This window comes from Phycomyces blakesleeanus (assembly GCF_001638985.1).
Source record: "Phycomyces blakesleeanus NRRL 1555(-) unplaced genomic scaffold PHYBLscaffold_35, whole genome shotgun sequence".
Lineage (NCBI taxonomy): Eukaryota > Fungi > Mucoromycota > Mucoromycetes > Mucorales > Phycomycetaceae > Phycomyces > Phycomyces blakesleeanus.
This window is the reverse complement of record NW_017265165.1, coordinates 329,684-353,641: the sequence shown is the minus strand read 5'-3', so window position 1 is coordinate 353,641 and position 23,958 is coordinate 329,684. Positions and strand designations below refer to the sequence as shown.

General features: G+C 37.3%; 9 protein-coding genes across 9 annotated transcripts; 4 read left to right on the top strand and 5 right to left on the bottom strand.

Moving 5' to 3' along the window:
* Nucleotides 1–51: 51 nt before the first annotated feature.
* On the top strand, nucleotides 52–2,679 carry PHYBLDRAFT_175139 (hypothetical protein; the record flags this gene model as incomplete). Its single annotated transcript, XM_018437420.1, has 3 exons — nucleotides 52–795; nucleotides 839–865; nucleotides 1,762–2,679. The coding sequence occupies 3 exons, from the start codon at nucleotides 52–54 to the stop codon at nucleotides 2,677–2,679; spliced, it is 1,689 nt and encodes a 562-aa protein (XP_018284631.1).
* Nucleotides 2,680–3,267: 588 nt separating this feature from the next.
* On the top strand, nucleotides 3,268–7,493 carry PHYBLDRAFT_175138 (hypothetical protein; the record flags this gene model as incomplete). The annotated part of the gene is made up of 3 exons (XM_018437419.1): nucleotides 3,268–4,138; nucleotides 4,348–5,679; nucleotides 6,721–7,493. 3 exons carry the CDS (start codon nucleotides 3,268–3,270, stop codon nucleotides 7,491–7,493), a joined length of 2,976 nt encoding a protein of 991 aa, XP_018284630.1.
* A 2,879-nt stretch (nucleotides 7,494–10,372) lies between these two features.
* On the bottom strand, nucleotides 10,373–10,992 carry PHYBLDRAFT_119132 (hypothetical protein; the record flags this gene model as incomplete). The annotated part of the gene is made up of 2 exons (XM_018428667.1): nucleotides 10,373–10,514; nucleotides 10,577–10,992. Coding segments are annotated over 2 exons (558 nt in total), but the record flags the coding sequence as incomplete, so codon positions are not given.
* Nucleotides 10,993–11,961: 969 nt separating this feature from the next.
* Nucleotides 11,962–12,562, bottom strand: PHYBLDRAFT_175136 (hypothetical protein; the record flags this gene model as incomplete). The annotated part of the gene is made up of 2 exons (XM_018437418.1): nucleotides 11,962–12,235; nucleotides 12,363–12,562. 2 exons carry the CDS (start codon nucleotides 12,560–12,562, stop codon nucleotides 11,962–11,964), a joined length of 474 nt encoding a protein of 157 aa, XP_018284628.1.
* Nucleotides 12,563–13,141: 579 nt separating this feature from the next.
* Nucleotides 13,142–15,110, bottom strand: PHYBLDRAFT_175135 (hypothetical protein; the record flags this gene model as incomplete). The annotated part of the gene is made up of 4 exons (XM_018437417.1): nucleotides 13,142–13,319; nucleotides 13,833–13,855; nucleotides 14,217–14,401; nucleotides 14,876–15,110. The coding sequence occupies 4 exons, from the start codon at nucleotides 15,108–15,110 to the stop codon at nucleotides 13,142–13,144; spliced, it is 621 nt and encodes a 206-aa protein (XP_018284627.1).
* A 254-nt stretch (nucleotides 15,111–15,364) lies between these two features.
* PHYBLDRAFT_175134 (hypothetical protein) lies at nucleotides 15,365–15,871 on the bottom strand (the record flags this gene model as incomplete). The annotated part of the gene is made up of 2 exons (XM_018437416.1): nucleotides 15,365–15,532; nucleotides 15,554–15,871. The coding sequence occupies 2 exons, from the start codon at nucleotides 15,869–15,871 to the stop codon at nucleotides 15,365–15,367; spliced, it is 486 nt and encodes a 161-aa protein (XP_018284626.1).
* Nucleotides 15,872–16,238: 367 nt separating this feature from the next.
* Nucleotides 16,239–17,135, top strand: PHYBLDRAFT_152385 (hypothetical protein; the record flags this gene model as incomplete). Its single annotated transcript, XM_018432901.1, has 4 exons — nucleotides 16,239–16,317; nucleotides 16,356–16,607; nucleotides 16,693–16,749; nucleotides 16,813–17,135. 4 exons carry the CDS (start codon nucleotides 16,239–16,241, stop codon nucleotides 17,133–17,135), a joined length of 711 nt encoding a protein of 236 aa, XP_018284625.1.
* An 802-nt stretch (nucleotides 17,136–17,937) lies between these two features.
* PHYBLDRAFT_152384 (hypothetical protein) lies at nucleotides 17,938–19,047 on the bottom strand (the record flags this gene model as incomplete). Its single annotated transcript, XM_018432900.1, has 4 exons — nucleotides 17,938–18,157; nucleotides 18,214–18,317; nucleotides 18,406–18,452; nucleotides 18,534–19,047. 4 exons carry the CDS (start codon nucleotides 19,045–19,047, stop codon nucleotides 17,938–17,940), a joined length of 885 nt encoding a protein of 294 aa, XP_018284624.1.
* A 2,416-nt stretch (nucleotides 19,048–21,463) lies between these two features.
* PHYBLDRAFT_175131 (hypothetical protein) lies at nucleotides 21,464–22,938 on the top strand (the record flags this gene model as incomplete). Its single annotated transcript, XM_018437415.1, has 4 exons — nucleotides 21,464–21,621; nucleotides 21,742–21,767; nucleotides 22,464–22,615; nucleotides 22,702–22,938. 4 exons carry the CDS (start codon nucleotides 21,464–21,466, stop codon nucleotides 22,936–22,938), a joined length of 573 nt encoding a protein of 190 aa, XP_018284623.1.
* Between the last annotated feature and the right edge of the window lie 1,020 nt (nucleotides 22,939–23,958).

The window sequence follows — 23,958 nt, the reverse complement described above, 5'->3', positions numbered from 1 at the left end:
CATTGCCTTTTGTCACTTTCCTTTGCCTATGATCTACAGCACTCTACCAATATGCCACCACCATTATGCAAGTCATGGAACCTCTCACGCCTCAATGAACCTGATGTCCATGCTCTTTATGCTCATATTTTCACTCAAAACTCAACCTCCCTCCTTTCCACCTTGCAAGACATTGTACAGAATCCACCACTCACTAGACCCAACATTGATGCTATCACTGATGAGTTCAATTTACTCATTTATGACTCATTAAATAGCTCAATTGGACATCGACCCTCTCGCCCCAACCATTGGAAATCCTTCTGGAATGTGGCATTACAAACAGCAGCAGATCATCGTAACCAATGTTACAAAAAATGGCGCCTAGCAATAGGTATTGACAAAGTTGTTTGGTGGACTAAACACAAGCATGCACAGGCCGAATTCCGATCTCAGGTTCAGCAAGCAAAACGTCAGTCTTGGCATGTCTTTTGTCAGTCTATGGAACGTGACTTCAGCAAAGCAACATCAAAGATAAAGCAGTTAAAACGCCGTAGACAGCCGCAACATACTTTCCAGCACGATGATGGACCAGCCGTAGCAGCAGCAACAATGTGTGACTATTTGGCAACAGTATATAGTGGACATATACTTCCAGCAACCCGACCACCAGCACCAATGACCACTTGTAACAGTGTGCCTTTTGCCTCTGATGACTCTCCCTTTACCTCACCAATTGTAGAGGAATTCATGCAATTTATGCCTAACTGCAAGGCACCAGGACCAGACCATATCAGAGCTGAAATGCTAAAACCTGTAAAAACACATGTCTCACCCATTCTTACTTTATTATTTACAGTTTGCTGGCAATGGTCATATGTTCCAAGTTTGTGGCGCCAAGCCCAGGTCTTCCCAATCTTCAAGAAGGGTAGTCCAACTGACCCGGCAAACTACAGACCAATCTCCTTGACCTCTGTACTGCGTAAGCTTTTTGAGATGTGTATAGCCCCCCAGTTGCACAAGTACTCTCCTCCTTTGGATGTGGCTCAAGGTGGTTTTCGTCCTCACCGTGGTGCTTTGGATCAAGCTCTCTGTCTCCATGATCTGATGAAAGCCTATTATCACCGTCATAAGCACTACCCTGTTGTTGCATTTCTGGATATCAAGGCTGCCTATGATACAGTGGATCGACGAATCATCTGGCATGCTTTACAAAAACGTTGCACTCCACCGGCACTTTTGGGTCTCTTGGTTAACTTGTTTGACAATGTCTCTATCTGTGTCCTTTTGGGTAACTTTTCTTCACACTCGTTCTCACCTGCCACTGGGGTTCTCCAAGGTTCTGTCCTCAGTCCACATCTGTATTCAATATATATCAACTCCCTGCCCCCATTGCTCCGCACAGTTGCTCACTCACAAACTACAACCCATGTTCCATCACCCTCTCCTACCTCATTGGATGCATATAATGCTCTTCTTGCTCCTTCAGGTGTAGATGGCTTTGGACATATTCATTTCTCAACACCCATCAATTCTCTGCTCTTTGCCGATGATGTAGCTATTTTTGGTTCTCTTTCAGACGTTCAGGCCATGCTAGACCTTGCTGCAGACCACTCTCTTACTCTTGGATATCGATGGAGCCCCACCAAATGTGAAGTTATATATCCCAAAACACGTGCAAGCTCGCCAGTTTCTCTTCTTTTATATGGTCAAGTTCTCCCTGCCACTGACCTGTTTATTTATCTGGGTGTTCCTTTTGCCAATAAGGGTATTTCTTCCAAGTCCATTGCCACTCATAGACGTTCTGGTACACTCGCTACAATGGCAACCCTAAACTCTGTTGGTGCTTGTCGTTCTGGTTTTTCTCTGCTGCTCAGTTCACGATTGTATAAGACCTTTGTCCGCCCAAAGTTTGAATATGGTTTGGCGATCTCCACTCTACTGAAACAAGATATCAAAGTGCTGGAGTCCATTCAAGATAAGTGTCTTCGCATGATTGTTGGGGGGCATGCCACGTCCTCTACAATTGTGTTAAAGCACATCTGCAATCTGCCAAGTATGAAGTTTCGTGCTGATGCTCTTATGGCCAAGTTCTGTATAAGATCACGCTTTTCGCCAGCCCAGTGCCTTCTGTCTCTTTTGCACCGTCATCATACCGTCTATTCTTCACTTGTCTCCTTGGGAAAAACCCATCTTCTATCCAATCTCCCTCCAACACTCAAACTTCGAAGCCCTAGTGCTGTAAAAAATCATTTTGAAAGCATTAGAGAAGCTGGATTTGCAACCTTTCTCCAGTCTAATACGCAAGTTCTCATTCAAGCATGCCGCCCAGTTCTTGGAGTTGATCCAATCTTGTTTTTGCCAGCCTCACGTGTGGAACGTAGCCGTTTGATTCGTTGGAGAATGGGGTGGTTACCAGGCAAACCAAAGGAATGTCCTTGTGGATCAGATCACACCTCACGCCGCCATTTGTTGGATTGCCCACTTGTTCCTATGGCACTATTTGAACAGTTGCCTCAACCTGACCAAGATCAGATACACAGAATTGATTTTGCCATCACATCCTTGCCTTTGTCATCTCAAGAACCGCGACCTGCTTACTGGATACCACTGCTGACTATTCTCTGGCACATAGATGTTATATGTAATCCTGATGGTGACTATTCACATGAGACTGAACATGGTGCTCTTTGGATATAATTTAGACTTTTTCTTTTCTTTCATAGCTCTTCACTTTTCATTGTTCTTTACTCCCTTTATCTCTCTTCTTTCTCTTTTGTTCTTTGCTGTCTGAAAAGTTCTTTGTTCTGCAATTCTGTCTCCTCCCTTTCACTGTTACAACTATTTTCACAGCTGCAAAGTGGAGAGCAGATTCAGCCATTGAAGCTAGTATGATTTGATCTTCTCTTTCCCCTCTCTTTTTTTTGTCTTTTGTGATCCCTTGGGACTTTTTTATATCTTCTTTTTGTACTTTGGAGGCTATATGATCTATAGATCGCCAGCAATATCTCCTTTAATAAAATATAATCTTTAACCTGAGCTACATCCCCGCACTGCTCTTTCGCTTAAGCATTTTATTTGTCTGGTTCCAAAATTTTATTTTTGACGAATCCATATATAAAGTGTATCCATCCATCAACATCTTTACGCAAAACGATCCATCCATCACGAAAAACGTACCTCCCATTGCCAAAAGTAGTGCAGTCCTTGTCCTTGGTATCCCAGCTGTCAGCAAAAAAAAATTCAGCTCAATCAGACAACATCACGCCATCTGCATTCTCAATCCCAATGGCCAATTTGCAAATCGGCAACATGCAGGGATTGCCAACCGAGCTTACCTCATTCCTGACAACATTGCAGGCACAAATCATGAATGTGCAAAACAGAACCGACCAGTTGGAGCGACTTGCAGCAGAGAATGCAAGACTAACTACTGAATTAGACCATGCTAGAACAACAATTGCTAATCTGCAGAAGCAATTAGGATCTCAGAGTGCACCTGAAAAAAACTTTTCAGAAATTTCACTTTCGAACCCAGCCGGCGCAGTAGGTGCTCCTGACAAAAACAATGAACCAGGTCTGGAAGCCTCCACTTGGGCTAGTAAAGCCAGTGTTTCTCTTCCTGTAACTGCCCCAAAAATGTCTGCTGTTCCCTCTGCTCGCCGTATTGCAGCTTCTGTTCGTATGTTTGCTCTTCCCTCTGGTCCTTCAGGTTATGAATATGTTTATATTCCAAGATCAAGACGCCTTAAGCACAAAGAAGTCCGTTCCTCTCTCCGCACTCTTGGTGTGGATTCTTCTCGACTTTTGGACATTATCTTCCCAGCCAGAGGTGTCATTGGCATCCTTGTTCATGTCCAGTATGCTGATACATTTAAGGCCAAACTGACAACTGCTTCTGTTGAGATTTTGGACGCATTTGATCCACTTGATCCTGATAATGTTGCTGATCCCAAGTATGCATCTCTGTCCACTCATGAACTTGCCAACACTGCTGCCATGCTTCACCATGATAGATGTCTCCAAGCCCTACAGTTCTTGCGCCCACATGTTGCTATCCCAGTTGGTCACTTCTTTTGTGAGGAAGGGTGGATCAGTGAAGATGAAATACCAACACGTACTACTCTTACCAATGCTACTGGCGGGTCTTTGTTCAAACGTCAGCGCAGCTCATCAGTCACTATGTCTGAATGAGTAATCTCAATATCGGATTATGGAATGCCAATGGCCTGCAACCCAGAGCCATTCAAGATACCCTTCAACACTGTCAGTCCTTACATATGCTCTTCATTACAGAAACATGGCTTCTCTCTCCCTCACATCTTCCCACATCATGGTCACAAATTCACTTGTATGGGTCTCCTGTAGCTGGCACCTATAGGGGCTCTATGGGTGTTTCTGTTCTCATATCACCTCACTGTCCTTATGCCGTCACTCAAATACCTATGCCCTCCAAATATGCTCTGGCTGTCAAAATTGGCTCACTCAGAATTGTATGCTTATATCTTCCACCAAATATGCCCACTCATGATGTCCTACATGTACTCTCTTCCATTCCTTTAACACATGATACCATTCTTTGTGGTGACTTCAATGCAAGACTTGGCTCTGTTACTGGTGACTATGCATCAAATTCTCGTGGACTGGCACTATGTTCTTGGATAGAAGAGAGATCTCTATCAGTTGTAAATGCAGATCTTGCACCTTGCATACCAACATATATTTCTTTCCGCAACAACTATGAAATCAGCAGTATTATTGACCTCTTTATAACTAATATGCCACTCATCAATCCTTCTCTTCATATTGCTACTGACTTGTCCCTTGGATCAGATCATCGCCTTTTATCACTTTCCTTTACCTATGACCTACAGCACTCTACCAATATGCCACCACCATTACGCAAGACATGGAACCTCTCACGCCTCAATGAACCTGATGTCCATGCTCTTTATGCTCATATCTTCACTCAAAACTCAACCTCCCTCCTTTCCACCTTGCAAGACATTGTACAGAATCCACCGCTCACTAGACCCAACATTGATGCTATCACTGATGAGTTCAATTTACTCATTTATGACTCATTAAATAGCTCAATTGGACATCGACCCTCTCGCCCAAATCATTGGAAATCCTTCTGGAATGTAGCTTTGCAAACAGCAGCAGATCGTCATAACCAATGTTACAAAAAATGGCGCCTAGTAATAGGTATTGACAAAGTTGTTTGGTGGACTAAACACAAGCATGCACAGGCCGAATTCCGATCTCAGGTTCAGCAAGCAAAACGTCAGTCTTGGCATGTCTTTTGTCAGTCTATGGAACGTGACTTCAGCAAAGCAACATCAAAGATAAAGCAGTTAAAACGCCGTAGACAGCCACAACATACTTTCCAGCACGATGATGGACCAGCCGTAGCAGCAGCAACAATGTGTGACTATTTGGTAACAGTATATAGTGGACATATACTTCCAGCAACCCGACCACCAGCACCAATGACCACTTGTAACAGTGTGCCTTTTGCCTCTGATGACTCTCCCTTTACCTCACCAATTGTAGAGGAATTCGTGCAATTTATGCCTAACCGCAAGGCACCAGGACCAGACCATATCAGAGCTGAAATGCTAAAACCTGTAAAAACACATGTCTCACCCATTCTTACTTTATTATTTACAGTTTGCTGGCAATGGTCATATGTTCCAAGTTTGTGGCGCCAAGCCCAGGTCTTCCCAATCTTCAAGAAGGGTAGTCCAACTGACCCGGCAAACTACCGACCAATCTCCTTGACCTCTGTACTGCGTAAGCTTTTTGAGATGTGTATAGCCCCCCAGTTGCACAAGTACTCTCCTCCTTTGGATGTAGCTCAAGGTGGTTTTCGTCCTCGCCGTGGTGCTTTGGATCAAGCTCTCTGTCTCCATGATCTGATGAAAGCCTATTATCACCGTCATAAGCACTACCCTGTTATTGCATTTCTGGATATCAAGGCTGCCTATGATACAGTGGATCGACGAATCATCTGGCATGCTTTACAAAAACGTTGCACTCCACCGGCACTTTTGGGTCTCTTGGTTAACATGTTTGACAATGTCTCTATCTGTGTCCTTTTGGGTAACTTTTCTTCACACTCGTTCTCACCTGCCACTGGGGTTCTCCAAGGTTCTGTCCTCAGTCCACATCTGTATTCAATATATATCAACTCCCTGCCCCCATTGCTCCGCACAGTTGCTCACTCATAAACTACAACCCATGTTCCATCACCCTCTCCTACCTCATTGGATGCATATAATGCTCTTCTTGCTCCTTCAGGTGTAGATGGCTTTGGACATATTCATTTCTCAACACCCATCAATTCTCTGCTCTTTGCCGACGATGTAGCTATTTTTGGTTCTCTTTCAGACGTTCAGGCCATGCTAGACCTTGCTGCAGACCACTCTCTTACTCTTGGATATCGATGGAGCCCCACCAAATGTGAAGTTATATATCCCAAAACACGTGCAAGCTCGCCAGTTCCACTTCTTTTATATGGTCAAGTTCTCCCTGCCACTGACCTGTTTATTTATCTGGGTGTTCCTTTTGCCAATAAGGGTATTTCTTCCAAGTCCATTGCCACTCATAGACGTTCTGGTACACTTGCTACAATGGCAACACTAAACTCTGTTGGAGCTTGTTGTTCTGGTTTTTCTCTGCTGCTCAGTTCACGACTGTATAAAACTTTTGTTCGCCCAAAGTTTGAATATGGTTTAGCTATTTCCACTCTGCTGAAGCAAGATATTAAAGTTCTGGAGTCCATTCAAGATAAGTGTCTTTGCATGATTGTTGGGGGGCATGCCACGTCCTCTACAATTGTGTTGAAGCACATCTGCAATCTGCCAAGTATGAAGTTTCGTGCAGATGTTCTTATAGTCAAATTTTGTATCAGATCACACTTTCTGCCTGCCCAGTGCCTTTTGTCTCTTTTACACCGTCATCATACCATCTATTCTTCACTTGTCTCCCTGGGAAAAACCAACCTTCTGTCACATCTCCCTCCAACACTCAAACTCCAAAGCCCTAGTGCAGTAAAAAACCATTTTGAAAGCATTAGAGAAGCTGGATTTACAACCTTTCTCCAGTCCAATACACAAGTTCTCATTCAAGCATGCCGCCCAGTTCTTGGAGTTGATCCAATTTTGTTTCTGCCAGCCTCACATGTGGAACGTGGCCGTTTGATTCGTTGGAGAATGGGATGGTTGCCAGGCAAACCAAAGGAATGTCCTTGTGGATCTGATCACACCTCACGCTGCCATTTGTTGGATTGCCCACTTGTTCCTGTGGCACTATTTGAACAGTTGCCTCAACCTGACCATGACCAGATACACAGAATTGATTTTGCCATCACATCCTTGCCTTTGTCATCTCAAGAACCGCGACCTGCTTACTGGATACCACTGCTGACTATTCTCTGGCACATAGATATTATATGTAATCCTGATGGTGACTATTCACATGAGACTGAACATGGTGCTCTTTGGATATAATATAGACTTTTTCTTTTCTTTCATAGCTCTTCACTTGTCATTGTTCTTTACTCCCTTTATCTCTCTTCTTTCTCTTTTGTCCTTTGCTGTCTGAAAAGTTCTTTGTTCTGCAATTCTGTCTCCTCCCTTTCACTGTTACAACTATTTTTACAGCTGCAAAGTGGAGAGCAGGTTCAGCCATTGAAGCTAGTATGATTTGATCTTCTCTTTCCCCTCTCTTTTTTTTGTCTTTTGTGATCCCTTGGGACTTTTTTATATCTTCTTTTTGTACTTTGGAGGCTATATGATCTATAGATTGCCAGCAATATCTCCTTTAATAAAATATAATCTTTAACCTGAGCTACATCCCCTTATTGTGTTATAGTGGTCACAGTAAAACATAACAATCTAACAATATAAACAAACAGCCAAAAGTCAAGTTGAGTGTAAAGATATTTTTTATTACTGTATAAATTAAGAGGTTTTATTAGTTTTTGGTGCCTGACTGTTAGATATATTAGTAATTTAAGCTCCAGCCAATAAAAATAAGAATAAAAAACTGGTGAAGCCCCTAACGTCTTTTGGTGAATATATTTTTTTATATATATCAAAATTTATATATATAATATATTTTCACTATAATTGGTGTGGACAGACTAAAAGTTCAAAAAAAGGGCAAAAAAAAGGTAAAATAAGTCTATCTTAAACTTAGCCAATCAGCTTTCTTTATGACTGGCCACATCTTTTTTTAAAAAAGTTCAAAATTAGTTCAAAATATATATTAGATAATTACTGTAGAAAAAAAAGTGCAAGTACTCACAGAAATAATTGCATATCTGCAAAATCCATGTAACTTTGTAAAAATCATATTAATCTTACTAAATTTAGAGTGTTCTAAACTCCTTTTAGAAGCTGTGGACCCGCGATTAATTTTTTTCATGTGTTAAACTCAGACGTCTATTTTAAGTGAGAAAAAAAAGACGACTGTTCTTTTTTGTTTACAATTTTGATCAAGGTTACAAATATAGCCAATCAATCAGATATACCGTTAATTTGGATTTTCTGGTGATGTGCAATTTTAAATAAAATGATAATGACAATCAACTTTGTTGAGTAATATCTAAATAAAACAAAAGGTTTATATACATTTATTAAAAAGAAAGAGGGAAAAAAAGAAGAAGAACAAACTACTGATTGTGGGTTGGCGAGGGCCAGACGATATGTCTAATGACCCTGTCCTTAGTATTGTGGACGAGGCCAGCCATCCCCTTGAAGGACTTCACATCCACTATCCTCATCTCGCCCTGCGAGTGGTTGCTCAACACAGAGAAGAGCATGACTGGCAAGGGCCTGATGTTGGAAAGACTCTCGGTGGCTGCAAAGAGCCTGGTCACTGCTTTAACAGTGTGGGAAAAGAGTTTGCGGACAAATCCATAACTTTCAAAAAACATAATTAAATTATGATTAATATCAACTTTTAATAATATAGAATATAACTAACAACACTTACTCTCACATATGTTTGAGCACAACAAGATTGTTAGCTCGAACATGTCTACTGTCAAAGGAGAACCGGACTCTGTAAACCACCGAGTCTTTCCACATCTTCATGGTTCAAACCACTGAGTCTTGTTCCTCGAAGGAAGAAACTCCTTCTTCTGCCCAGAAAGGCAACAACTGTTGGACGAGGTCCTCCCATTCCATGCCAATGGTGTTGACCAACTTGGCCATGCTATACCTGGTCGGACTGGACCACAGCTGAGGACCAGCAACATCATCACTTGCAACCTCGAAGTTGCTGGTCGTTCTGTCAGCTGGTCCAGTCCTGGCTGGATGGTTGCTGCAGCAGTGGCTGATGGCTGCCATCTGGAAAAGAACATTTTCCATGTTTTTTCCGGGCTCCTTCCTGGACTTGATTGCAGAGGTATAGGCACCAATCGTGCGTTCTATTGGACAGCAGCTGTAAGCCCGCAAAGGGCCCATTTCCCACAACATGAAACCAAGATGAACCAGCATGTGCTGGTTCATCACGAATATGTTGGATTTCAGCTTACTGTCCAAAATCTTGCACCTCAGAAAGGAGTGCCAGTGGCCAATTGCCCTATAAAACTCATTAAAAACCGGATAGAAATATATATCTAAGCCACTTACTGCTCCACGGCAACAATGTCGCTGGCAGTGATGCTCCATTGTTGGACAATGGAACACACCAGAACCAGGTCTCTCACGGCCTGCTTTGCATCTGCAAAGCAGAGGTGGTCGATTACCATGGTTGATACAACAAACAAGAGAAAGTCCATCCAATCGACGACCTTCCTCTTGCTGTTTGATTCCTTCATTGACCTCCACGTACCAGTAAATGCCATCGGTATATCTGCCCTGGATGTGCTGACTGCTTTTTCGATGTCATCTAGGCTAACATTCAGGGCAAAGGGATACTCAAGTTGTTGCAGGCGTTCTTGGAGGTGCATTCCATGGGATTTTCTGTCTGGGCCTGCAGTCCCAGGGCAGAATTTGCCACCAAGGGATTGATAGAGCTGATGCCCTGTTCCATGACCTAGGAGGTGCATCTCGTCCTGGCCAAAGAAAGCAGAACTGGTGAGTGTGGATAACTCTGCAAAGGCATTGTATCTCCCACCACCAGGTCTATAAAATGATGTTTGTGGTTTTTTTGATATTTCATAACTTACGCTTCCTTCGGCTCTGCGAATGCTCCCTACGTCCCTCATGGGGGCAGGACCCTTGCTCTCCAGGAAGCATATGGTCTTGGCAATGCTTTCACCATGCGCAAAACAATGGCAGCAGCCGTATTGTGCATTGTGATGCATAAGGTTCATCAAGTCAGATACAGCTGGAGTATCTTCAGTTGCCACGACAAGATGAACCTTATACACCACATACTGGTCTCTGTCCCAGCACTTCACTCCACTTGTCTGCAAGGCTCGCAGGTTGGCAAGGATGGGCTCCAAAAACGAAGCAATGTTCTTTGGGTGCTTAGGCTCTGGGATGATGGCCAGCTGCATCATGTTACCCTTCTTGTACCTAAATATATTATATTAGTATATATAAATATACATCTAAATCAATGGGTTTTTTTTATTTACCTTTTGGCAGGGTTAATATTCATGTTAATAATGTGAATGATGCTAGCTGACATGGCAGCGTCCTTGAAGGGGTTGAACTGGTCAACAAACATAGACACCACCATGTCACCCTGGCCAACAATCCCACCTGCGAGCAGTCTATGGATGCCATCTCCATCAAGAATATCCTTACAGACATTTGATCGGCCACCAGCCAAAACCTCCATGCCATAGGCGATCTTTGCCCATTCTTCAGGGTGAGCCAACTTGAAGCGTAATTTCTCTGAGAGAGGCACTACCTGGTATGTCTGTACAGGTGATATAGTGCCTCTCTCATGCTGGTACCGCGGTCCATTGCAGTGAGGGCACACCTCATTCTCAACGATTGAGTTTCCAGGCTCGACATCAGGAAAATGAAAGCACCCACTGGCACACATGTCATACACCTGTGCCTTGACTGTGTATTCTTGCTTGAGCAAGGTATCCACCTTTTAATATGACAGAAGTGCATCCGTTTTAGCTAATACAATAATAAGTATATGTAATATAGTAGATATGTGATAGTAATAAACTTACGGGATCCACATTCTGTCATGTACTCATTTACGATCTTGACAGACTGATCATAGATTTCACAAGAAACACTGTTCTCAAAAAACAAGGAGAACAACTCCAGACTAACAGCCTCAGCACTGCTGTTGGGAGTGTACATTGGTACAAACTGGTCGTACTCAATGTTGGCCTGCTCTGGTTCAGCTTGGGCCATTCCTTGGTTTTGGACACGTGTGAATCCAGGACCATTCTCTAATATATTTACACAGTTAATATTTAACATAAACATAATCATATGTAATAATGTTATTATTAACATTTTCTTTTAATTGTTCTTACCAGAGGTGTACTCCACCTCAACATTGTTGGAATTGGCTTCCATAGGAGAAGCGTCCTCTTCATCAGCCTCAACGTTGTTAGTGGCAGCAGCCAAGAAACCATCAAAGCCAATTGAATCATCGACAGAGGCTTTATCGTTGATATCCATCATGTTGTAAGCTGGATAAGTGACATTGATATCCATTTGAGCAGGTTGTTGCTCAAAGAACGAATTGTCAAGCATATAACTGCTTGTTTCGTTTTCGCTAACAGGGTTAAGTAAGCCGTTAATGTTCATTTTGAATTGTTGTTTTGTATTTTAAAAAAATAGGGGTGTAAGATCGAAAAAACCACTTGGGATGTGATATTAGTTTTTATTCCATCAGTTGACAGTGAAAAATTACAAGTGCGCTAATTATCATGAAAATTTTTTTAAAGGGATTCTGGCTTTTTGTTTTTTATTTTTCCTTGTTGTTTTTGTTTTTTATTTTTCAGTTTTTCTTGTTGCTTTTGTTTAACTTTGTTTTTTTTATATTTTACATCTTCTTTACAGTTCTAAAAATGTCATTGCTCAACATTGCGCAATTAAACCTTTGACTGGTGATGCTGGAGACAGCATATGCCCGGCTTGAGACCAGATTTGAGGCCAGGTTTGAGGGCGGTGAGGCCGCCACTGAACAGCCTGTCTGAGGTAACCCTCCTGATGTGAACCATTTGCAGCCGGTCATTGGTGGCAACACCATTCCACGCCCTTCCCCCCAAGGACAACCTAACAGTTGGGTACTCTCAGCCGGGAGTGTTACTGCAGCCCTGGTATTACATTTTACCAGGGGTAACACCAAAGAAGCTTGGCTTCTTTACAGTGCCATTGGCAGACTTGCTCGCCAACTTGTACAGGTAACAATGTCATGCTACTGTACAAATGGTATAGCTATACCATTGTGGGGTAGTCTTGCACCTAACCAGAGAAACATCCTGGTTAGAAACCTTGAGGAGAGAGCAGCCAGAAGAAATATTGCTCTTGATAGGTTTGAGAATTTCTGGGTGTCTATCTTTGTGCTTTCTCAGAGATGGAGAACTGCTGTCTCCAGTGGAAGACAGTAATAAAATGTAAGTAACTTTTAAATATAAAGCCATTTATAAGATCATAACTAATACAAATCAATTGTTTTGCTTTGTTTGTTTGTTTTTTATTTTATTATAGTAGACAATACTGAACTTTATAAGTGACATTTATAAAAAAACATAATAAAAATACTATTTTAAAAAAATTGTTATCAAGTAGAAAGTAATTTGGTATATGCCTTGTATACTTCTTCTACTGTCATTTGTTTGTTTGTTTGTTTGTTTTGTTTTGTTTTGTTTTGTTTTGTTTTTTTTTCATTTTTTTGTTTTTTATTTTTTATTTTTTTTTTCTATTTTTTTATTTTTATTTTTTATTTATTTTTTCTATTTTTTTTATTTTTTATTTTTTATTTTTTTGTATATTCCAGGGACCAAAAAATAAAACAAAAATAAAAATAAAAACTTATTTTTATGTGACGCAATGTGTATTATTTGACCAATTAGAGATTCAACAAATTTAACAAAAAAGAGTTAGTTAAAAGTAATACACAAGTCTAATTGGTTTGAGGATGCTGAACAGCACTCAATCGAGTTTAATACTATGGAATTCCACAAATCCGATTGGCAAAGAGTAGTAACACTAACATTGTATCACCTTGTTTTTATTGGCTGAATCCATATCTGCAAGTATGCATTTTTTACATAGTAATCTGCATTGGTGGAATTACAAATGCTGTAATTTCCTACAGTGAATGCTATGTTCATAATGCCGTCACTGTCAGTAAGCATAGTCAATGCTTCATATTCAAATACATCAACATAAAGAAGTCTGTTTTGTTGTGAATAAAGACAAATTTGTTTATATCATCTAATTAAAACTCTTCAGAATCTCTCTCTGCTTGAATCTGTATCAGTATATTGTCAAAGCATATGTATGCAAACAATATTCCCTGTCTCTAAAAGTCCTCTCAATCAGTACAAGAACTCTTAACAATTCTCATTAATAAAAATCATTCTTCTTGAGCTCAAACCTCTCTCTATTTCATAATCTAATTATTTATGAACATCTATATTTCCTGGTAGATGGTAAAGTATTAGCCAAAAAAGAGGCTTATCTACCAGAAAATCAGACAAAAAAATTCACCTACCAGAAAATAAAAAAGTTCATAATTTACTAAGTCACTTTGATAATTGTTTCAATTAATAGCACAATTTTTTTGAAAAAAAAGAAAGATAAATATATTTTTATTGTTGTGTGTTTGATCTGTGAAAGTTCACTTTGTATTTATCTTTTAAAGCTTGAATTGACTGAAAATAAAGCTGTTGCATATCATAGACATACTTGGCTTCATCATCTGTTGTATACTAAGATAGTTTTGTAAGATCTTGATGAGATTAGTGTATTGTTTGATTTGTTTTTATATACTGGTCAAAAAATGAGTCTAGATCGATTGCTGGAATTTTCAGTGTTTTGTAGAGTTTGTAGTGTGTGTATTTGATTAGTAGTAATGGCAGAAGTGGTAGAGAAGAAAATAGAGTTCGATGTGTGTATCTTCAATAGATACATATGTGTGCAAGGTCTGTATCTTCTTTTAAAATCAAAGCAAGTGTATGAAATAATTGTGATTGTATCTGAAACCTCAACTACATAAGCAGTATTTTGGTCAACAAATGACTGAACCTGCCATTATCTACTATCTACTGAATCAGAAGCAACAATTCTTACTTCTCTTTCATCATCATCTTCTTCTGCTTCCATCTCGCATATTCTTTGTTCTCTTGTAAATGCACTCATTGCCCTATTGTTGGACATCACTCTATCGTACTCTTGAGAAAGATAGTATTCAACATCATGTACTAAAACAAAAACAAGCTTATCAAGTCTCTTGTTTCTAGATCTTTTCATGAAAACTGTTTTTAATTGATTGTGTCATGACTCAATATAATTATTGGTGAGCATATGTGAAAATTGACGTTCATGATATGCTCTACTTCAAATCTTAAATTTGTCTTCAGTACACCAGTTTTTCTCGAAGTAGTCCAAAAAGATGCATTGATCGTTAAAATCTTCTTTGAACTATACAAGTTTGTGATGAAACTGATCTAAATCTTCTTCATACACAATCTCTTGAAGAGATTTCATCATTTCACTAAGAAGAAGATGAGCCTCAGATGGCAAAGAGCCAGAAATCTTAACAGAGTCAGAGAGCTTTCTGTTCCATGCTTGAGTTACGTGAAATATGCAAAATTGGATTTGTGTGGTAGAAAAGGTGGTTTGAATTGCATAGACTTTGGCTGAGCAGCAATCAATAGTTATTTGTTTTGGATTAACAAGCAAGAGAGAAGACTTTAAGAATTGCAGCTACTGCACAATGGGGCCCACACCTCTATCATTGGTAATCATATATGCTACAGGCCAGCCTCTACCAATTTCTTCATCACGGATAAGAAGAGTATAAAGAATCTCATCAATTTTTTCAGAGATACCACTCATGATATCCAAGCAAAAAGAAGCAGCATTTTTCGTCTTATTTTGCTGTATTAGCAACATAAAACCACAAGCAAATACGTTTAGACTTGGTGAGTAGCTGGTATTGGCCCCAAAAATTGAAAAGTTCATTGCAGGAAGTTTCTCATTTATTTAAATCATGAAAGAAATCATTTGATCCTTGTCAAAATGATACAAAGTCTTATTTATCTATAAACAATTGGTTAAATAAAATTTTATTTAACATAAATTCATATATTTACCTTATTCATTAAGTTCCAAATGTCATAATAGTTGACCTTGTGTTCAGAATTTCTTCCATATCTATCAATAGCTCTCAGCATATCAATACATATCTGGCTAGCAGATTTAGATGACTGTTCTAATTATTGGGACAGCTCATTGAGGTATTTCTTTGCAAGAGGAAGAGTACACATATCTTCATGAACATCACCAGGAGTATGCTCAGTATGATCTTTTGTCAAAGTTATCTCACACCACTCTGGCGTCTTAAAGAATCCTCTGACATGAAAAAGAGCAGAACACTTATTTTTCTAAGTTCTTTTCTGAACTACTCTCATGGCTGCCTTAGATTCATAAGTGCCAGCATGATGACACGAATACTCTTGGGAAAAGCACATCTTAATATCACTGTCTTTGGCTTCTTCAGCAGTAATATCAGTAGGTTGCTTGTTAGAATTATGGATAATCCATTTGACTGCACAGGATTCACCAATTTCTAGCAAGCAATCTCTCCACTCAGATGTTCTAACTTTTATAGTAGTATCAAGTCTAAGAGTTATCACTCCAGGAACAGATGTACACTCCAATGCTTCAGAGATTGTTGCCAAAGTATAAATGTTTTTGTTGGATTGAATGTTGTTTGTTGACATATTTAGTGAATAATTATTTGAAAATAAAAACGCGTGATTTAAGGGATATAAAACCTTTGTTTCAAATAAACAATTCAAAAACAAGAGAAAGTATTAACAGTCACTATTTTGGTTAATAATTTTCCATCTACCAGGAAATATAGACTTTCATTATCTACACCACTTTTTTTATAAACCCATTTATTACAGGTATAACATTTTAGCCAAAATAACTTGTCAGTATATATTACTCTTATAAAGTTATAAATAATAATCAATACTCATCTACCTTCATTTTAACTCCATCCTTTTCATCTCTTATTTTTTTTATAAAAAAATTATCTTTTTGTATCGCCTGTACCTTACATTAAACTATTGTAATAAAAGTATGTCCACTCCCAGCGCTATTGAGTTTGTTTCTCATCAGGAATATGACAATCAGTCACATTCCTGGATGAAGCCAGATGGTGATAAAGATGGGTTGTCATCAATTAATCGGCTGCAGTACTTTCTGCTGAAAGACAATGCAGACAATCTGAGGAAGTATCTTGGTGGCTTCAAAAACAGAAGAAGGTCAAGGTCAGCAAGACCAGAGTGATAAATGACTGCTGCCAGTATTTTGACAAACAGGGTGTGAAGCGCACCAGCTCTCAAATAAAAAGCAAGCTGACATATTTGATAGTCAAGCAATATTCTATTGCATTCAAAGCCTGGGAAGAGAGCACAATGAGAATTAGCAAAGAAGAAATGTCTCAACGTAAAAAAGATGAGCTTGAAGATATGAATATTGTTATGTATAAGTTAAAACAAATATTTAAATAATTTAAATTATTTTTTATAAGTATATCTTAATGATATATGCCCAAACTTCACGCAGATGAGAAAAGTACTTGGTGAAAGTAAGGCAAAGTCACCTGCTGTATGTAATACAACAATGTCCTTGGACTTAAACAAAGTCTAAGACATGAGCAAGGGTGAAGACGGTGAAAACAATGGAGGTGACAAAGCTAGTGAGACCAGCAAAAGCTGCAAAGACCAAGAAGAACAGGGAACTGATGTCAGCAATGAGATCAGTTCTCAGAGAGAGGCCGTTGTCCAAAGCAAAAGTGAAAGCAGCACCTCCAAGCACTCTGATTCCAGTGCGTACAGTGGCAAAAGACAGCCTAAATTCTTTGGCAAGATTGTGAAAAACACGGCAAAAAGATCAGTCAAGAGCATAGAGGATATTGGGCATGGTATAAAAGAGTTCAATGATGCCCGGATATCACTCTTAGAATCAAAGTAAGAGGAAGAGCTCAAGAACCAGAAGGAGAAGCTGCAAAAAGAGCTTCAATGCGAGCAGCGGGTAAAAGGAGTGATCCTTATGGCAAAAACATTTGACTGGTCTGAGGAGAAGACTAAGAATAAATTAGAAGAGGTGTATAACCAATATCTCAATTAATAAATTGTATTTCTTCTATTTATATTATGCGTTTAATTTATATATATATACAAATTCTCAGAACTAATGTTATTTCATTTAAAAAATGTAAAGGCATGTAGACTATATAAAAATACTATCATTAAAGCAGACAAAATTGATCTTCTACTTACATCTTCAAAATAGTTCAATAATAAAATATTAAAGAAAGGGAATAACATAAATAATAACAAAATATCTATTTAATTACAGCTGTCAAATGCCAAAAAGTGAGATCTATCTAATAGATATAAAAGCTAATACTTCTGTTTTTTTTTAATGTATTTGGAATGATCAAAGTTTATTTTCTTTATTCAAGAAGATTTATTCTTCTCTTTTGACATAACAACACGTTGTGTCTGGATCCACCTTGTATTTCCATCTATATTCTGGGATCCATCTACTATACCAGACTCCTCTGAATATCCTGTCTTCTGCAGGCATTCAACTTCAGCTTTCTCTCTATCTTCCTATTGACGCTTGGCTTCCTGAGACCACTTGTCATCATCTTGACACATCAAGAAATTATTCAAGGCTACACAAACCCGAATCCATGTGTTAACCTTTACAACATCTTCCTTTCTTTTTATCCTTACAGGGATTGATTTGAGAGAGTAGAATATCTCTTTCAAGATTCTAAATGCATGCTCAAGATCTTGGTGTTGAACTTTTGGTCTGCTAATGAGAGTTCACTGTTTCTTAGCTTCTTTTTGATTGGAACAATATAGTTCGTAGCCTTGTACCTCGCGTCTGCCAACATGTACTTGTCATCAGAAAAGAATTGCTCTGGGAATTTTCCAAGTTCACACTCAGACAAAGTACACATATCATGCAAACTTCCAAAGAAACTGGTTGACATGTATCAGATTATGCATCTATAATCACACACTGTGATACTGTTTACACAGTAAGCAGATCTGTGACCGAAAAACTGCTTTGGCTTTCACAATAGTGCTTTTGCCAGCTTAAATAAGCATCTGCCAAGAAATCCAACAAGGTTTGGAAATCCTAATGGATATTCATTTGCTCATTTTATCTCTGCTTTCTCAGATTCGGTTGGCCAATAAACAAACTTGTGCTCCAAAAAGAGAATTACTTTAAAGAATCTGGTTGTTATATTCTCAATAGAGCTCTCTATTTGTTCTTATTGTAGGAAACAGATGAATATATTTGCTTTTGTATATGTGGGTAAACCATCGTAGAATATTATCTTGAGTCACTTACTTCCTATTCCAGAACATCTTGCCAAATGGCCACTTGACAAAGAATTACCATTTGATCCTAATTGGTCAAGAACAATAGAAATCTGTAGTCTAACATTGATTGAGTCAAATCCTGACAATTGTTGGTAAAGCTTGTGGTTTTTTACAAGATCATACAGCTTATAAAAAGAGCTCTTGCTCATTTGTAACTCTTCCAGGAAGCCGCTTTCATCCAAGGCAAGCAGAAAATTCAATCTTTTTTTTTGAGTTACAAGTTTCTTGATCTTATTTTGTCTTTTGAAAAAATAGCGTCCTTTGCTGATTTTGTCTTGGGCCTTTGTAACCATCAATTTCTCCTGTTGTAGCTTTAGTTTGCATATGCTTGCAAAATCTTCATATGTGTCATGATATTCCTCACAAGCAATGACATTAGAGCCGGACAACATCTTGATCATCTTCTTCAACGTGTGTTGAGTGATAGCTGCAGATGCATCCAAAGTTGATTTTGCAAGTATATTTATTGGAGTATGCGGCATTTTTTAAGATAATAAGTAAAAGAGTAATATATTTCTCACTTTTATATATGCTAGTATTTAATTATAGCAAGTATATATGCTTTAAATTGTTGTTTGCTATTTAAGTGTAATGCAACTAGAAGGTATGCGTGATATTATCATGCAAGTAGTATCAGACAAAAACTGGCCAATTATAGCTGTTGATTAATTTTGCCTTTTTTTTGAACTTTTTTTGAACTTTTAGTCTGTCCACACCAAATATACTGTAAAAGACTGCTGCTTTTAGTTTCTGAAAATCTGCAAAAATTTTACTAGAATTTTCAATTTTTATTTTTTTTAATCAGTTTTTATTTTTTTTCTACTGTGATTTTAGATCGTTCTTTTTTAGATATAAAATCACACAGCTGTCATTTTTTTGGCTATAAAATTACAAAATTGAGATTTTTTTATATTTTATAATTTTTTGATTAAAATTGTAAATTATACTGAAAAAACACTTATATAAAAATTAATACAATATTTAATAAATGATATATATTTTTAAGGTTTTTCTTTTTCTATTTCAAAATAAACCATTTAAATATTTATAATTTTTTTTACATATTATAAATGTGAATATAAAAGCAAATATTTTAAGAGAATGAGACAAGAAGTTGTAATTTCATTTTTACTATAGAAATATTTTTGCAATATTTTTTCCTTTGATATAAGGAGCTAAAATATCAGATTTTTTATTTCACATTTTATGATATGTGAATGTTTCATTTTTGGATTATTTTTTGCTATAGTTGAATCATCATCAAATCAAATATCATAATTCAAAAAAAAGTCTTTCCAAAAAAATCAAGTACACTTTTAGTAATGTATGCAGTATATGACTTAGTTAATGACTTAATAATATATGAGTATAATTATGATAATATGCACAGTACATATACACCCGGCTTAGGGTGAAATTGACTTACCTCCAACTCCGCCATGACTTCTTTCTATGCAAGAAGACCATTCTCTATTTTTCTTTTATTTTAATTCTGTAATCTCTCTAATAAAACAAATCACAATGCCAAAGAACAATAAAGCTAAAACTACCAACTCATATTATAAGACAACAGATTTTGAAAAAGAAATGATTATTGGAAGATATAAAGAAGGACGTAGCTCCTATGAGATTTCAGATGCAGAAGGCATATCTCAATCAACTGTTTATTGTATAATTAAAAATACAAAACAAAGAAGACGTGCGCTGAGAAGGAGCATCCTGGGGCCTCTAAGAAGCTATCACCATAGGCAATTTGTTATTTGAAGTTCACCGCAAAAAAAAAATAGATGCAACACATTAGCTACCATCATGCACAGTGTTAAAGAGATGCATGACATCTCAATCAGTCAAGAAACAGTACGCAAATATCTGCACAATATGGACCTTCACTCTTGTGTTGCTGTAGCCAAGCCTTACCTAGATGAAGCACATAAGAAGGCACGCTTGCAATGGGTTAGGGAGCAAAAAAATTGGAATGATGAATGGACGTCAGTAATCTGGAGTGATGAGTCCAGATTCACCCTTTTTCAGAAAGGTGGACAGCAATATGTTTGGTGCCAACCACATGAGAAGTATGACGATGACTATCTGATATCAGCAGTGCAAGGGTTGGGTGGTTCAGTATCAGTTTGGGGTTGTATTTGGGCAGGAGGTGTTAGCCCACTAGTTATATTAGATGACTACATAACAAAAGAAATGTATGTCCAGATACTGAGGGACAACTATCTTCCATTTCTTGCTGCCCTTCCTGATAAGGACACCACCACCTACCTTCTCCAAGAAGACAATGCCAAGCCACATAAGAGCAAGTTGGCAGAACAGTGGAAAAAAAGAAACGATGTGACTATCTTATCATGGCCTGCAAAAAGTCCAGATCTCAATCCAATTGAGAATATGTGGAGCTACCTTAATAACAAGGTTAGAGATAGAAGACCCCAGCCTACCATGCTAAAAGAACTGGAGGTTGCTTTGTTGGAGGAGTGGGCAGAAATCACAGCAAGTACTTGTATAAAGTTTTGCCTGAGTGTTAAAGATCATATGATATTAGTTAGGAAGAAGCACGGAGGAGCTATTAATTATTAAACCTCCATCAATTTTTAATATAAATAAGTAACACATATTACAAAATCTTCCATTCATTTTTTGTCTTTAAGGATTATGTCTTTGAGAACTTATTTAACCTTGAAAAACAGAGGTGTACTTCTTTGATTTTAGCGGAGTTGGAAGTAAGTCAATTTCATCCTAAGCTGGGTGTATTAAAGAATTACTTGGCATAATATAGTTATGCTATGAAACAGTATTTTATCTATATATAATATATTTTTTGGTATATAAAGAAGTTGATTAAGATCTCTTACAATCTACATAATTTGTTTTCTATAATTTAAAATATTTGATATGTTCAACAATCAAAAAAAAGACAGTTATATTATTTACAAATATCCAGACTACACAAAGTTGGATAGCTGTAAAAAGAAACAGAAAAGACAAAATGTACAGCAACACTATGAGAAGCATATAATACCTGTTGTCAAAGATGATGTAATGTGTAAATAGTAAGAATAACACAAAATGTAAATATAAAACTAATATAAATTAATTTATAAAATAAATATTTCTGAAGAACATTTTGATGACATGGAAGTAGATAATATTAACAATAATAATGATTATAGTTACAAAAACAAAGGTGAAGAAGAAGGTGAGAAACAAAATATTGAATTTGATTAAGAAGGTAAAAAAAAAATGAAAAAATAATAATTGAAACTGATATATATATATATATTTATTTTTTATATGATAATAATTGTAATTATATTTTTATTTTTACATTTTTATAACAATTATTCCTTTTCAGTTGACTTATTTTTGTCCCAAGAAGAGTCCATTTTTACTGCCGAAAATACAGTGTTGTGGTAGTTGAAGTTGAAGAAGTTTTTAAGAAAAAGAATTAAAGATTTAAGATGAGGAACAAAGATTTGTGAGAACTTGTGTAGGGTTTGTTTATTGAGAAATATTTGATATCAAAATTTGACGAGGTTTCTACACTGAACTACTAGTGCTATTTATATTATTTTGGATTGAGAAAATTATATGACTGGGGTTAGATAATCGACCCTATCTGAGCCTTAATCAGAGCAATGTGATCTTGGGATAATTGACATATGATTAATTATATAAATGTGTGTAGTCCTAATGAAGTATTAACATTGAAAGTAAATGTGTTTATGAGTTATAATTATGCTTATAATAATTCACTGATGTATCTCATATTATATTGATAGCATCATATGAAATCTAATTACTATCATGCATAATAAATCTGTGTGTTAAATAATAAAGTAATTGGTAGACACCTTTGACTGGAATAGCTGAGACCTTATATTATTTCCTTCAGACTTATTCTCAATTACAGCAGTAGTCAATACTCATTTACAACATATAGTTCCAGAAGCATTTGTGGTTGATGACAATGAGATTGAAGAAGGCAATACCTGTTTTGATTTTGAAAAAGAAGAAAACTTTGATGAGACCAGTGATATTTTGATAGTAGAATCATATATGAATTAATACAGTATAGATAATTAATCAATATATCAATTTAAACTAACTTAAACTTTGTTTTCATAGTTCAGCCTTTGTCTTTTGATAACATGCCCTTGTATATCTGCTTTGTTACAATATCTGTTGTCATATTTCACTTGATCTTTTTGATGAAAAGCAGTGAATCAATTCTCATTGAGTTTTGCAATACACTACTGTCTCTCTGCAATATGTCTGGTGCCCTTTCATTGAGGATCAATAGCTTGAAGCATAAAGCAGAATTTAACATATCAACAGATGGAATGACAGTATATATTGCATGCTCATAATGTCATTTGATTTATCCTCCAGAAACAAGTCAAAGAGTCTGTACATTTAAGAAATTCTTTCAATCTGCCATTTGCAACAACAATGTCTTTCAAGTGTCAACTAGAAATTGTTCTCTTTCAGCAATGATATATCTATTCAACTCTCTGAAGTATGCTCTGCAACAAAAATTCTCCAAATCAGATTTCGTGTCCAAGATTAATTTGTGGAGAAATTGTTAAATAATTGAAAACACCAAACTTAACATTTTTGATGGTACAGTTTGGAGTAATATTAAAGACATCAATGGCAGACGGTTTGTTGATGATAGCCAATCTTTAATGTTGACTCTGAATATTGATTGTTTTCAGCCGTTTAATAGGTGAACACATTCCAGTAGTGCAATATGTTGTAAATGAGTATTGACTACTGCTGTAATTGAGAATAAGTCTGAAGGAAATAATATAAGGCCTCAGCTATTCCAGTCAAAGGTGTCTACCGATTACTTTATTATTTAACACACAGGTTTAGCATGCGTGATAGTGATTATATTTCATATGATGATATCACCATAATATGGGATACATCAGTGGATTATTATAAGCATAATTATAACTCATAAACACATTTACTTTTGATGTTAATACCTCATTGGGACTACACACATTTATATAATTAATCATACATTAATTATCCCAAGATCACGTTGCTCTGATTAAGGCTCAGATAGGATCGATTACCTGACCCCAGTCATATAATTTTCCCAATCCAAAACAATATAAATAGCAGTAGTAGTTCAGTGTAGGAACCTGGTCAAACTTTGATACAAAATCTTTCTCAATAAACAAAACCTACACAAGTTCTCACGAATCTTCGTTCCTAATTTCAAATCTTCAATTCTTCCTCTTAAAAACTTCTTCAACTTCAACCACCACAACATTTTTTTTCGTGAACTACCATGAACCCCTCTGCTGAGAACTATCCCGCCGCCATCATCCCTGCTCATGATGAGGATGCCATGTCCGTCATGACTGAGGAGGACC